The sequence below is a fragment of the Neolamprologus brichardi genome, chromosome 3 (assembly GCF_056152115.1).
Source record: "Neolamprologus brichardi isolate AB-2024 chromosome 3, ASM5615211v1, whole genome shotgun sequence".
In the NCBI taxonomy this organism is placed as follows: Eukaryota; Metazoa; Chordata; class Actinopteri; order Cichliformes; family Cichlidae; genus Neolamprologus; species Neolamprologus brichardi.
In genome coordinates, this window is record NC_142106.1 from 49039175 (window position 1) to 49053426 (window position 14252).

General features: G+C 43.8%; 1 protein-coding gene across 1 annotated transcript; it reads left to right on the plus strand.

Annotated features, from left to right (window-relative positions):
- Nucleotides 1-1354: 1354 nt before the first annotated feature.
- Nucleotides 1355-4115, plus strand: LOC148105254 (uncharacterized). The gene has a single exon (XM_087837792.1). It carries the CDS (start codon nucleotides 1642-1644, stop codon nucleotides 4105-4107), a length of 2466 nt encoding a protein of 821 aa, XP_087693918.1. The 5' UTR covers nucleotides 1355-1641; the 3' UTR covers nucleotides 4108-4115.
- Nucleotides 4116-14252: the final 10137 nt, after the last annotated feature.

Consider the following 14252-nt stretch of genomic DNA (forward strand, 5'->3'; position numbering starts at 1 on the left):
TAAATGAGTTTTGAATATTGCTGTGAATATATGATTAATGACTGTGGTTGGCGTATTTCTCTTGTGTTGCATGGCTGAAAAGTGGAAAGTTTAAAATGCTTTTGATTCAAGCAAGATATATATGAAGTTATAAGACTGTGAGCGTCTTTTTCTTTCAGTGTGAGACTATAGACAAGTATGCTTGATTAACCCAGTTGCTTTCTTGTGATAATATAAGATATAATACATATAACTCTGAGTTATTGTGGTGTATGCTTGAGGTGAGTGTTTACAATTTGGATGAGAATTGTAGTGAACTAATTTGAGACAAAATTTAAGTGTACTTAGAAAACCACACATTTATTCCCCTAGAAGAATCTTAATCAATAATACCTTTAGATAAAATTGTTAAAAGGTTATGAGCTGTCTTGATACAGAGAAAGTGGAGTTTGTCACCCTGAAAAGGATGGAATGATGCTCTACCTCTGTGTTCAAGTCTAGACATAAGTTTAAGTACATATGAGCCACTAATAAGCGTGACATAATCCATAAGGAATAAATAAATAAAAATATATTTGTTGAATAACTTTAACAGAAGTGAATCTATGAGCACGCAATAAAGTGGACCTGTGAAAAGAAAGAAATTCATTTACATTCACACATATTTGAAAAAAAAAAAAAAAAAAAACCCCACTCAATATTGATAAACTCCTGTTCATATAAAGTTATAAAAAACCCTAATAATGTTGCGATCAGCGTCCTGTCACATTGAAGTTACAGGGGTAGAGGGGCGTCTGGAGGTGAATTGTGACTGTTCTGCACAGACAGAAGAGGGAGATGCCCCTTATGAGGTGTCAATAAGTTCAGAAATACATGTGGACGACTTAGATCTATACATTAGTCGATGTTTACTTTTATTTAAAGGGGTGATTGAACTAGCCATACAGGCGGATGACCCCGAGTATGAAGTCACAGAGGCGGCTATGTTTGTTTTCTCCATGGTACAAGCGGTAATGACCGGTACTGAATTTGATATGCTTTCTTAAAATTTGTGGAGTTAGTGGTGGAGAAGTCCCGAAGTGAGAAATTATTTAAAAGGAGATAATTGGCTTTTTGAAATTGTGTGGCTGACATGAATTGTTTGTGACTGTGTGATTGAAATGGTTAATGGTGTCTGGAGTAAATGAGACTAAGTGGAGTTTGATTGTTCAGTGTTGAAGTAAAATAAGTAAAATGGTGAACTATTGAGGAGTTTGGGTTTGACTGGTTCATCACTCTCCCACCGGTTAAAATAAAATGGTGTTTATTTATTATTATGTGATACGAGAGCGCCTTGACGCAGGTTTTGTGGCGACTTGCTGGTGTGAAGGTGTTAAACTGTGTGGCTGTAGCGTGCATAAAGTACAGCACACAATGTATTTGGTTTTATTAAATTAAATGGGAGAGTGAAACATTGTGATTGAGTGTAAACATTAATAAAACCACGGTCAACTCTCTGACGCACTGGGTTAATTGTGTGTCACCGAGCAGGTCTGGAGGAGACTGTGACCGTTGGAGTGGTGAGATTAATTCTGAGAGCTCTCAAGGAGACGTAGTGGGGTGACCCAGGAGGAGGAGTCGAGTAACGTCATTGAGAGGGAGGTAAGCCTGTGTTTCAGGAAAATGGCAAACAGCTCCAGCGCGACATCTAGTGGGTCTAGGGCATTTAGGCCTATGGAGGAGCAACTGCAACAGCTAAAAAAAGCCATTCACTTGGCTTTCCCTGGATCATTAAAAATAGCGGAGAAAGAATGCGAAATGATGGATGTGGAGGTAAGGAAAATTATTGCCTCCCAACAGAGAGGGCTGGAGGAGAAGATAGCCCTAAACATTGTGTTTAAAACGGAAGGAGAGAGATGCGAACAGAAACTGGAACAACTGGAAAAGGAAACAGAGGGACGTTCAGTTAACTGGAAAGCCAAAAAAGAAATCAAGAATTTAAAGGAGACCCATGCAAAGTGCTGTAAATGGCTGTTCCTGTGGAATGGAGCATCATCTTGGATGATGGAGGATGTCACGGAGGAAACAGGAGACATGGAAAATGTCATGGAGTCATTGAAACAGCTGAAGGAGGAAAATAAAAAGATAAAGAGCCAAATGAAGGATTTAATATCAAACCCAGAAGATGCTAACAAACCTCACACACAAAAATTATATACTTGGGCCGCAGTATCACCTAGTGCCCCATCACATTCATACATCATGCCTGTGATGACTCTTGGTGGGGGACAAGTTCATGGTCCAGATGGACAAACTGGAGTGGTTCTTGGAGGAATAGCGGACGTTGAATATACCAGCCCACCTACAGTTCGTCCCAAAGAAAGGTCAGTGACAGTTAAATGTCAGCCCCAAAGTGGGGGAGGGAGAAAGGTAGCCTCAGCTGCAGATGAAGGCTTAACCTCGCCTGCCCGCCCACCAAGTAAAGAAAAAATGTCAGACTCAGAAGTAATAATGGAGGAACAGCCAAGTTACAGTAGACAGACTGAACAGACCCCTAAAATGGAGGATACAATCTCAACGGAAGATGGAAGTGAACGGTCAACCTTTCAGGAGTTGCCAACACCAGCAAGAGAAGGGCAGACCCAAACCAGTAGGTCGGAGAAACCTGACACAACGGCTAAGGACAGAAACTGGAGAGGAGAAGTCTATGGCCGGATGCATGAAAATCCAAATGCATTAACGGAAGTAATAAAAACGCTAAAAGACGTCAAGAAAAAACTGACTGAAGCTAAGCCAGGGAAGGAGAGTGAAGATGGTGCGACTTCATCAGAAGAGGAGAGTGATGAGGAAACAGACAGAGTAGTTCAGTCAGACTCAAATGTAGGCAGAAATTTGAGATCGGGACGTGGAGGAAGAGTAGTGAGAAGGCCTATGTTTCACAGTTTAAGAGGAAAACAACATGCGGTTCGCTATAAAAAAGTGTCACTAGAGCCAGGAGCTGCTGGCCCTAGTTATAATCTTCCTTTAATAGCAGGTTCAAAAAATGAACCACTGTACCGCCCATATAAAATAAGAGATTTGGAAGCATTGGTTAAACAACTTCCACCTATAACTGAGGGAGGAGCGAGTTGGCTAAGAACATTAAGTAGATTGACCGAAGGCCAGGAACTTGCCATTGGCGATTTCCGTGCTATTGCTGGCCACTGTATGCTCGGTGGTGGACTAGCTGATGTAGAGGCTATAGCCCATACAACTCGGTATGCAAATGATCTGCCATACCATGAAGTGCAAGGTGCCTTATCTGACGCAGTTCGTGAGAAGTACCCAACCCCTAATATTGGAGCTATACCTAAAATAAATTGGGACCCCCAACATACACCTAGGGAGTTTTTAGCAAAAGCCAAAGAGCAGTGGTTGTCAGAAACAGGTATCCATCCAGGTAATGAAGGTGAGCATCGTGCGTGGTTCCATTCTGCGGTGCTGGCAGGGCTGCCCAACCAAGTAAAAGCTGACTTAGAGAAAAATCCAGATTTCGCTGTAGCAGACTCTGTGCAGTGGGAAAGACATGTAACACATCGGTTGCAGGAGGAACAAGATACCGCGAACAAACAAAAAAAAGACTTGGAAGAAGCGCAAGCGTGGTTGCTAAAATTGCAGTTGGCAGAAGCAAAAAACAAAGCTGGAGAGAAAAAGAGAGAGGAAAAGGAGAACGCAAAGAAAATAATGATAGCTGGGCCCCGGCCTGGTCCCGTGCCTGAATGGCCAGAGGGAGACCCGGGTCTGTGCTCTGATGACAGGTGGCCCGTCAATGCACCAAGGCAGCGTCAACCCATAGGGAATTGGGGAACCGGTGGTCCGCAAAGAGGGCGTGGTGGATCAGTGAGGGGAGCGCAAAGAGCTCGTGAAACAGGGAATCCCACTAACATGCCTTGGAATGTCTGTTGGAGATGTGGAGCAGAGGGACACTGGAGTAGAGAGTGTCCAGAATCTTTTCAAAGCTATCCAAGGAGAGGCTATCCACCCCAGGCACGTGGAACACAAAGAGGGAGAAATGGGTACAGGGGAGCATATCAAGCCCCAAACCCAAGTGCAGCGCCAGTCGCTCAGTACCCAGTGGCTGACTGGGGCTGGGAACAGCAGCAGTACTGAAGGAGCCCGGAGAGACCAAACAGCATGGGCATGGCAGACCCTATGCTGTCAATGACTGTGGAAGGGACAGAATTGCCCTTTCTAGTGGACACTGGAGCAACATATTCCACATTGAGAGCAACACCAGACTGTGCCACACTTTCCTATCACACAGTTAATGTGGTGGGTTTTTCCGGGGTTCCAATGACTCTGCCGTTGACCGATCCAGCCGTGACAAAGCTGGGAAAGCAGACTGTGAAACATCAATATGTGGTGTCACCTCAAGTGCCAGTGAATCTCATGGGCAGGGACCTGCTCGTGAAGCTGGGAGCTACTATCATGTGCTCTGCAGATGGACTGTCTGTTACTCTACCAGGAGGACAGCATTTCCCGTGCCTGGGAACAAACTCAAAGACTCAGTATCTGCTTCAGAACTGTGAACAACCCAAAGCCGACATTTACTGGGGAAGGCTGCTGGAGGAAGGCATTCTAAGTCAATTCCAACTGTGGAGACCCTGGATAATGAGCTTGGCAGTTTACTCCCCACCACGAGATCCATACCACGTCACTCTTTTTTATGACAGGGAAAATGATGACACCTATCGTGAACTATTCCAGTCTGATCTTGAGGGTCAGAGCTGGAATGTGCAAACAAATAACATTTACATTGGGCCAGAAGGTGTAGCCGCGGCTGTAAAATTAACTGATGAACAACTGCCTTGGTATAATGTGGGAGAAAATTCGGCCCCTCACATTACATTGGCGGTCCACGAAGGTCATGGAGCATGTGATCTGGGACCAATGGTCAGGCGGGCGCTGGACGACGCAGGGTGGCAAAGCACCCAAATTCCAAATTTATGTTATGCACCAAATTCCAAAATCTATCGTATAACTTGTATGTCTAATGATGTAGTGACCCTTGAACATCAAGAAATTTCAGAAACATATGGAAGAGAGAGAACAGATCATCCTGATGCAGTTGCTCAACTGTCAAAACTGCCTGACAGTTTGTGGTCCAAAGGGCCCGCAGATGTTGGCCTGGCCACCTGTTCGCCTATCCTGTTCCACCTGAAATCAAACACACCAATCAACAGACCGCAGTATAAACATAAACCTGAAGCAGAAGAAGGAATTGCAGAAACAATTGAAGGGCTGTTAAATGCCGGAGTGTTAGAGCCATCTTACTCACATTGGAACACACCAATTCTACCGGTGGAGAAATCTGGAACAGGAAAGTATCGTATGGCACATGATTTGCGTGCCATTAATGCCATATTGCACACCAACACTGTACCTGTTCCAAACCCTTACACTGCACTATCAGATATTAAGTGTGACCAAAAGTGGTTCACTTGTATTGACCTAGCAAATGCATTCTTTTGTCTTCCACTGCATGAGTCACTCAGAGACATTTTCTCATTCACATACAGAGGCAAAAAATTCAGATACACACGTCTACCACAAGGTTTTGCACTTTCTCCTGGCATTTTTAATCAGGTGCTCAAAGAGGCCCTGTCAACATGTAATTTGCCAGATGGATGTACATTGATTCAATATGTCGATGATCTTCTCATTGCAGCCCCGTCAGCAGCGGATTGTGCGGCAGCCTCGCTCGTCGTGTTGAATAGATTGGCGGAGGGTGGCTTCAAAGTGAGTAAAGAAAAGTTGCAATTGGTTCGACCTGAGGTAACATTTTTGGGTCGGGTAATCGCACACAAATCAGTGGGTTTAATGAACACACACAGAGACCAAATTTTGACACACCCAAAACCGCGAACAGTGAGAGAAATGCTTTCTTTCCTTGGTTTGACAGGTTACAGCAGAAAGTTCATTCCTGACTATGTAGGTAAAACTGCCCCTTTAAGGGGCCTACTGAAGCAAGTTGGCGTTCGAAATCTTAAGGCTGAACTGCCTTGGACGCCTGACACTGAAATCGCTTTTATTGCATTAAAACAGGATCTGTCAAGAGCATCTGATTTGGTTACACCTAATTATGATGAGCCATTCTATTTGGATATTTCCGAAACAAACTCCGTCGTAAACGGGGTGTTGTTTCAGAAAAAAGGGGGGAGTAGGGATGTTCTCATGTATGTTAGTATAAAACTACATCCAACAGAAGCAAGACATCCCACATGCACACAACATGCAGCAGGGGTTGCCAAAGTCATTCAGAAGACAGCACATGTAGTGAGAGGACATCCACTAAAAATACTCACTACACATAGTATAGTGGCGTACGTGAACTCACAAGCATTTAGTATGACGCCACGGGCACAACAGAAATTGAGTAAAGTTTTGGAGGCTCCAAATTTGACATTCACACATGAAGGAACTAACATGGCAGATTTAATGGGAGCAGGGGAACCACATGACTGCGTCAAAAGAGCACAGGTTGAAGAAAAAATTAGAGAGGACCTGAAGGCGGAACCTATACCTGGAGCTGAGGATTGGTTCACAGATGGATGTTGCCACAGAGATGAAGAAGGACTAAAAACTGGCTATGCGGTGGTCTGTAGAGTAGGAAATGAGTATCAGGTCAAAGAAGCAGAAAGGATTGAGGGACAGCAGTCGGCTCAGAGAGCTGAAGTGATAGCCCTAGCTCGAGCTTTGAGGTTAGCTAAGGATATGAGAGTGAACATCTATACAGACTCAGCGTATGCATTCGGAGCAGCGCACGTGGAGCTGCCTCAATGGAAAAGAGCAGGATTCAGAACAGCAACCAACGCACCTATTTGCCACAAGAAGGAAATGGAGGAACTGGAGGAGGCCTTGGGCGATCCAAGAGAAGTGAGTATCATAAAATGCAAAGGGCACTCACAAGGAACCAGCATGGTGGCAAAAGGAAACCAGAAAGCGGACGAAGCCGCAAAGGAGGCAGCAGGCTATAAAGGACGGAGACAAATGATACAGGTAATTGCAGAAGAGGAAGGGCCAATTAACCAAACGGAGGAGGTCAAACAGGCCCAGGAGGAGGCATCCCCAGAGGAAAAGGGGGTGTGGAAAAACAAGGGAGCCTGGCAGGATGGAGGCTTGTGGAGGGGGCCAGACGGGCGTCCCGTGCTAACAGACGAAATGGCGAAACAGAAGGTGAGCGAGGCCCACGGACTTGGACACGTCGGAATAGCACAAATGGAGAGAAATCTGTGTCACTGGTGGCACCCTAACCTCAGAGAAATGATAAGGGAGAAGGCCAAAATGTGTCTAATCTGTGGAGCACACAATCCCAAGCCAGGGATCAAACCAGAATTGGGTAAGTTCCGGATGCCTGAGAGGCCGGGAGAGGAGATTGTCATTGATTTCACTGATATGATTGATTCAGGCCCTGGTGGTCTTCGTTATTTGTTGGTGTGTGTAGATGTACTGACCGGCTGGCCAGAGGCATGGGCGACTAAAAAGGAAGATGCGAGGACCGTGATCAAATGTTTAATCAATCATTATATTCCTCGACATGGGTTCCCTAAAAGAATTCGATCAGATAATGGAACCCACTTTAAAAATCAAGATTTGGCAAAGGTGGAAAAAATGTTGGGAGTTCAGCACAAATTTGGAACAGTGTATCATCCTCAATCCCAAGGGAAAGTAGAAAGGATGAATTTAAATTTGAAAAATAAATTAGCTAAAATCTGCGCGCAAACAGGGCTCAATTGGGTCGCGGCCCTGCCGATTGCGTTGATGACCATAAGATGTTCTGTTAATCAGTCCACAGGTTTCACGCCATACGAGCTGCTGACTGGGAGACAGTTTCCGGCACCTTGGACGGTGGGCCCGGTCGAACAGGGCACGAGAGTGAACAGGTCTCACGCAGACTATTGGAACGAGTTAAAGGCGCTTGTGTCCAGCTTCACAAAGCAGGCGGCTTGTGAAAAACCCCCAGGAGAAGGAGAGGTCCCAGACGCGAGAGTGGTGTGGCTGAAGGTCATCAAACGCAAGTGGAAGGAACCTCGTTGGACTGGCCCATACGAGGTGTTTGCCCGGACGGCGAAAGCGGTTCAACTGAAAGGGAAAGGCGACAACTGGTACCATTGGTCGCAGTGTGCACCGGCACACGACAGCTGGGTGGAAAAAATTGCAACTCCACCCAACACAGGTGAACAACAGAGGCAGAATAAACCCTCACACCTGTGCAACGGGCCGACCGGTAGTCTATCTGGGAGGCCGAAGAACGAAGACCAGCTTAGGAGGAAGTCACCGCGACAGCAAAAAGGAGCGGTATCAAATTGAAGATTTCACATAAAGGCTTTAATAAGAAGAGTTTTGAACTTGTATGTAAAAAAAAAAAAAAAAGACAAAAAATAACAAAAAACAAGTCATACATGATACAATGCCATTACAACAATCAGAAACCTGTGATGAGAGAGAAGTTACAAAAATTAACAAAATGTTACTTCGTTTGATGTTAACTATGTTATTAATCACCGCTATATGTTTTTTGGTTTATTTGTTGCAGACCGGCCCACGCAGACTGTCTGAGCACGGAGGTCATTCCAGCCCAGCGCCACTCGATATACCACTCAATGAACTCAAGTCGCGGGCGAGAATGAAGCGCGAAATCTCTGGTAAAACGGATGAGTGTCTCAGCACTTATGGTGGTTTAGAATTAGATTATGTTAACGGCTCCACAACCTCTTTTACGTTTGATTTGTGTGATGTTTTTAACTGTAAGGGCGCGAGCGGCAATTGGCGAGGATACAATGTGTGGATCTGCTGGGATTACTCAGTGAGTACACACTGCGAAAGGGGAAATCGGCCTTATGACGGGTGGTGTAGGAATTGGAATCAGGTAAAGGGTTATACTGGGGAAAATTGGGAACCGTCAGAATTAGGACCAGGAAATGAGCTTAAACTTCAAAGGGATTACAGTCCATCTAAAAATCTGTTAACTTTGTCATTGGGGAATTGGCAGCGGGAAAAACCTGTATATTTAGTTGTGGGCGTGGAAACTGCAGGAGTTGATCCAAAAAGGTTAATTAAAGTTAATTTCTTAGGAAAACATAACATAGTACAGTCAGTTAGAAAAGAAACAGCAACACCCGTGACTTTCAATCCAATCAACTCTGTTACTTCTTTTACAGGCCAGAAAGGAAGCGGGTCGTCGGAGGCGGTACCAGAGGAGCAGGAACCAAACGGTAGACGGGTCCTGTCGGTGGACTACAGCACATTAAAACCTCGAGATTTGATTGAACGCGCCACCGGGTTCAGTGACAGTAACCTCTGGCTGGACTGGATGGCTCAAAATGCGAGAGAACAAAAATTGTCTAATTGTGTAGCTTGTGCTTCCGCTAGACCGCGTTTGTTCACAGAGCCTGCGCCGCTGCATCCAGAGGATCAGTGGGGCTATAATTGCATGTTGCGAATGACGAGAGAAGTAGTGAATAGTGGGAATTGCACTGTTTTGTCCAGTTTATTTCCCCCTATCCACAAATACACCCAAGTAGGACCGTTTATGCCTAGAAAAGATAATTATACGTGTTTTAAGTTCTCCACCGATGAAGTAAAGTATAATTTGGGAGAAATTGATCCCAGTTGGTGTTCTGTTACACACATGGGGAGGACCACAAATAATGTAAGTGATGCATCTACATTGATTGGAACTTGGGCCAGGAGCGGGCTGTATTATTATTGCGGCCACAAGACTCTTTTGGTTCGTGTTCCTCTGGGAAGCGTGGGGACGTGCGCGATGGTGAGACTAGGAGCGCCACTTATGCTAATTGGAAATCAGGTAAAAGCGACCCCACAGCGCAACACACGCACATTGGCAGCCAGACGCAAGAGACACATTTTGCTGAAAAGACAAATTGATGGAACACATGTTTATGACCCTAGAATGAATTCACCAACCTGGATCGACTCCATTGGAGTGCCCAGGGGGGTTCCAAGTGAATATAAACTTGCTGACCAAATAGCAGCCGGTTTTGAAAATCTTCCAATAATCTCTGCTTTCTTTCCAGTGACCCCAAACAAGAACGTAGACAGGATTAATTATGTTCATTATAATGTGCTGAGACTCTCTAACCTGACCAGAGACGGGATGGAGGGGTTAGCGGAGCAGGTGGGTCCCACCTCATTAATGGGTGTGCAAAATAGGATGGCCCTTGATATGCTATTAGCAGAAAAAGGGGGCGTTTGTGCCATGTTTGGAGATCAGTGCTGCACCTTCATTCCAAACAACACCGCTCCGGACGGCTCAGTGACTCGGGCTCTTGAGGGCTTAAAGAGCCTGTCTGAAACGATGCATGATCACTCAGGAGTTGACAATCCGCTGGAGGGCTGGATGGACTCGGTGTTCGGACGGTGGAAAGGGCTTGTGCTTTCGGTCATGCTTACTTTGTCTATTTTGGTGGGTATTTTTGTTATTTGTGGGTGTTGTTTTATTCCTTGTGCCAGAGCATTATTAGAGAAAGTGAATATAAGGGCAGTGGACCCTGGAGTTGTGACTCCGATGTCCATGATGCCACTGATGCACGTAGAACAGGCTGTGTAGATCAAAAATTGATATAACATTTGGTGTTGTGACCTCTGGATTCTCCTAGAGGTCAACAGAGGGAATTGTCGGGTGAAAAGGGGTGTTTTACTTCATTTTTAGCAGAATCATCATCATTATATCAGAATCATTTAATAAGCATTGCATTAAACATTGATTGAAGTTATTGACATTACATTTAACCTTTGTATTACAGTGATTGTTATAACCTGGTGTTAATCTTTTATTTACAGGTGTCAGAACAATTATATGATCTCTTTTTTGCAGGTGTAAACATGATCACCTTATACATATGGCAGTTGTTGCTTATTAAAGAGTTGTGCCCGAGTTAATAAGGGTTAAAAACTTCAGTCAGCGTTATGACTGGCTGATCCATGGTGTGGGATGACTTTGGGCCCAGGAGGTTGCACGCGCTTACATAACACTGATATTATGTGATTCTTTGTGATTTTTATTCAGTTATATCTTTTAACTAAACTTTGCTTTGTTTATTTGTCTCTTTTGATTCTATGTTGATGTACTTTTTTAACATGTTCAAAATAAAGATTCAATCAATCAATTTATTAAGTTTTTAAGTAATGGTAGTTCATTAAACCAACATGCATTTAATATTGTATCCCTGACTCAGCGTATTATATACAGGTCAACTTGATCATTTGGAAAACCTTGCAGCTGTAATGTTGTGTCTCCGTAGGGGACAGTTGGCTCCGAGGAGAGGCGCTGGAGCCAGTGTCTGTCCTCGAGACGAAGAGAATGTTTTTCTTGATGTGTCTAAAGTTGTCAATATTGACTGTATTGTATTATCTGTACGCATGAGGGGGCGTTCTAATACCCTGATTTTCATAAAACAATGAGTGTGTGGAGTTTGTATTGAGATCTGATGCTGTCTGATGTATGGTGTCCATCTCCCACGCATGTGTTCATTAAATCATCGTTTGACTTGACCCGGCCGGACCAGTGCGGTTATTTTGGTTTTCCCTCCTGTATCCCTCCTCAATATTTGAATCCGTAACATGGGTAAGATCTGAGATCCATGAAAGCCATAAAACACAATGTAACCACTGACTCACTTTAAGTAGTTTAGGACAGCCAAACTATAGACCAGTTGCTAGGTTCGGCAGGGCTACAACAGAAAGCGAGGCGAATACAGAATGAAATGGCTGGAGACAGGAATTTGAGCAGCAACGGTTATTATTTACACAAAAATGAAATAAACAAGACACAAATTCCACATTGACAGTAGTAATGATAATAATAACAATAACAATAATAAGAATAATCCGGCAAAACAAAAATAACCCCAAAAATAGTTGTTTGAGCTCAATATTCAATTGTCTTTTTGTCTTTGGTCATTTGTCAAGTCAAAAGTTCTTAGTCTAGTTCTTTTTCTCTTTCGTTTGTGGTTTGTGTGTTACCACTTGGGAGTCTCCGTCGAGGAAGAAGAGTAAGTTCCTCTGCAAAGTTCAGTCTGGGCTCAGGCTCGCCATCTCCATCCGGAGAGAATCCATCGGGATCCAAAATCTTAGTTCCTTCCACACGAACAAGGAAAAAAAACCTAGCCTGCACAACAATATTAACATTATTGCACACAGCCAGCTCCGTTTCTTCTCTTGTATCACAGCTATAGCTTTAGTTCTTTATCTTTTCACATTTCTTTCACATTACCACAGTAATACATTACATGCATGCTTTGAATATATCTCTCGTTGTACATGAAATTATTTTAACCACATGTAAAACAACAAATGAATTTCTCGTTCTCTTTTCAACCATGAAATTGTGATTAATAGGTATAACCAGCAAGATAATAGATTTTTCCAATCATCGTTCAAGTATGCTAAACAAATTCTACCACAAACAGCATTTCAACCGTTTTTAAACAGCAAATTACCACTCGCGAATCGGTATGAACAGAAGAAACAACTTTTAGCAACAGGCTAACACATTATTAATTTTTCAAACCCATGGGCTCAACTCACCAAAATGTTAGAAAATTCCGCACGAGCTATCCGTGGCCTGTCTCATCTACGTCCACGTGCGAAAAGACCTAGCTCATGTGAAACGATTGTCTGGTGTTTTGGAAGACGGGGCTAAACCCACTTTCAACCAATGAAAAAAAAGCATTTACCCCTTGTGATTCGGCAACAGAAAAATAAAGTTTGCTGGAGGATCACACTTCCTATTTTCAAAATAAATGATGCTTTTCAAAATAAAAGAATGAAAATATATTTATACAAATAAAAAGAAACCAAGAAAGAATAACAACAAAAGCGGTTTTCTCTACTGGGTTACACTCTCCCCAGCTAAATGTCATGCACGTCTTGTTGCATGTGTAGCCAGTACTGTCCCTCTGTACTGTTTAGGGACTCAGAAAAGGCTATGCTTAACCCCTGGAAAAGTGATTTCACAACAGTAACTAGAGGGTTTCCTAAATCAGGATAATCAAGTCTTTTAGGTGGATGTCTGATTCTTGTTGACTGTCTTACTGGTTGAGTTGTAATGGGATCACCACTGTCCATCTCATCAGGTGAGTTAACAGGCTGGTTTCCTGGCTCTTTAACCAAATCCTGAGGTGATTCATCCAATACGGTTCCCGTTCCATTGTCCACAGGATTGACAATTCCAATCTCATCTCCATCTGGTAAGCTTTCAACAAGCACATGATTGGTAAGTTCGTCTTTGCTTGCATTTTTATCCATATTCGGCTCCTTGTTGCTAGCAGTTTCAGAAAGGTCACAATCAGGTAAGTTTGTAATCTCTGGTTCATGAGAAGGTTTTGGATATTCATGTACAGTAGTAAATCTGGTTATTTCTTCACATGGGGAGTCATCAACCCATTGAATGAAAAGTTCATTGTCAAGTTCCATTGATTCTTCATCCTCATTGCTTTCTGTGACAACAGTTTGACGCGTTTTAGGGCGGTGAACCTGCTGTGGCTCAGATGTGTCTGCGGTGGCAACCGGGAGGAAACTGCAGGGAAGCAACAGGTCTCTGTGTAAAGTTCGGGAGGGACCTTGCTTTGACTCGGGTTTAACAGTATAAACGGGTAGGTCGCCTGCACGTTTGACTACCACATGGATGTCTGCCTCCCATTTATCAGCAAGTTTATGCTTGCCACGCAGCCGCACGTTTCTAACTAAAACCCGGTCCCCAGGTTCAAGTTCTGAAACAGTTATTTTGCGATCAAATCTGGCCTTATTCTTGTCTGCCACTTTTTGTGCAGTTTGAGAAGCTAACCTATAGCTTTCCTCTAGCCGTTTCTTGAGACTTTCAACATATTGCGAATGTGTCACTTTTTGATCTTTGCTGAGAGGAAGTCCATATGCAAGATCAACAGCTAATCTGGGTTTTCTGCCAAACATCAATTCGTAGGGTGTAAACCCTGTTGCATCACTACGGGTGCAATTGTACGCATGTACTAATGGCATAACATAGTCTTTCCAGTGAGACTTTTGTTTGGATTCCAGTGTTCCTAACATACTAAGTAGTGTTCTATTAAATCGTTCAGTAGGGTTACCACGTGGGTGGTACGGGGTAGTTCTTATTTTCTTTATGCCAGAGATCTCACACAGATCTTTTATCAGTTTTGCCTCGAAATCAGGACCCTGATCGCTGTGCAGGCGCTCAGGTATGCCGTAGTGGACAATGAACTGGTCCCACAGGCACCTGGCGACCGTTCGTGACT

Excerpts from the sequence above, each read along its gene's own strand:
- LOC148105254 (XM_087837792.1), top strand. The coding sequence starts at position 1,642 with ATGGCAAACAGCTCCAGCGCGACATCTAGTGGGTCTAGGGCATTTAGG.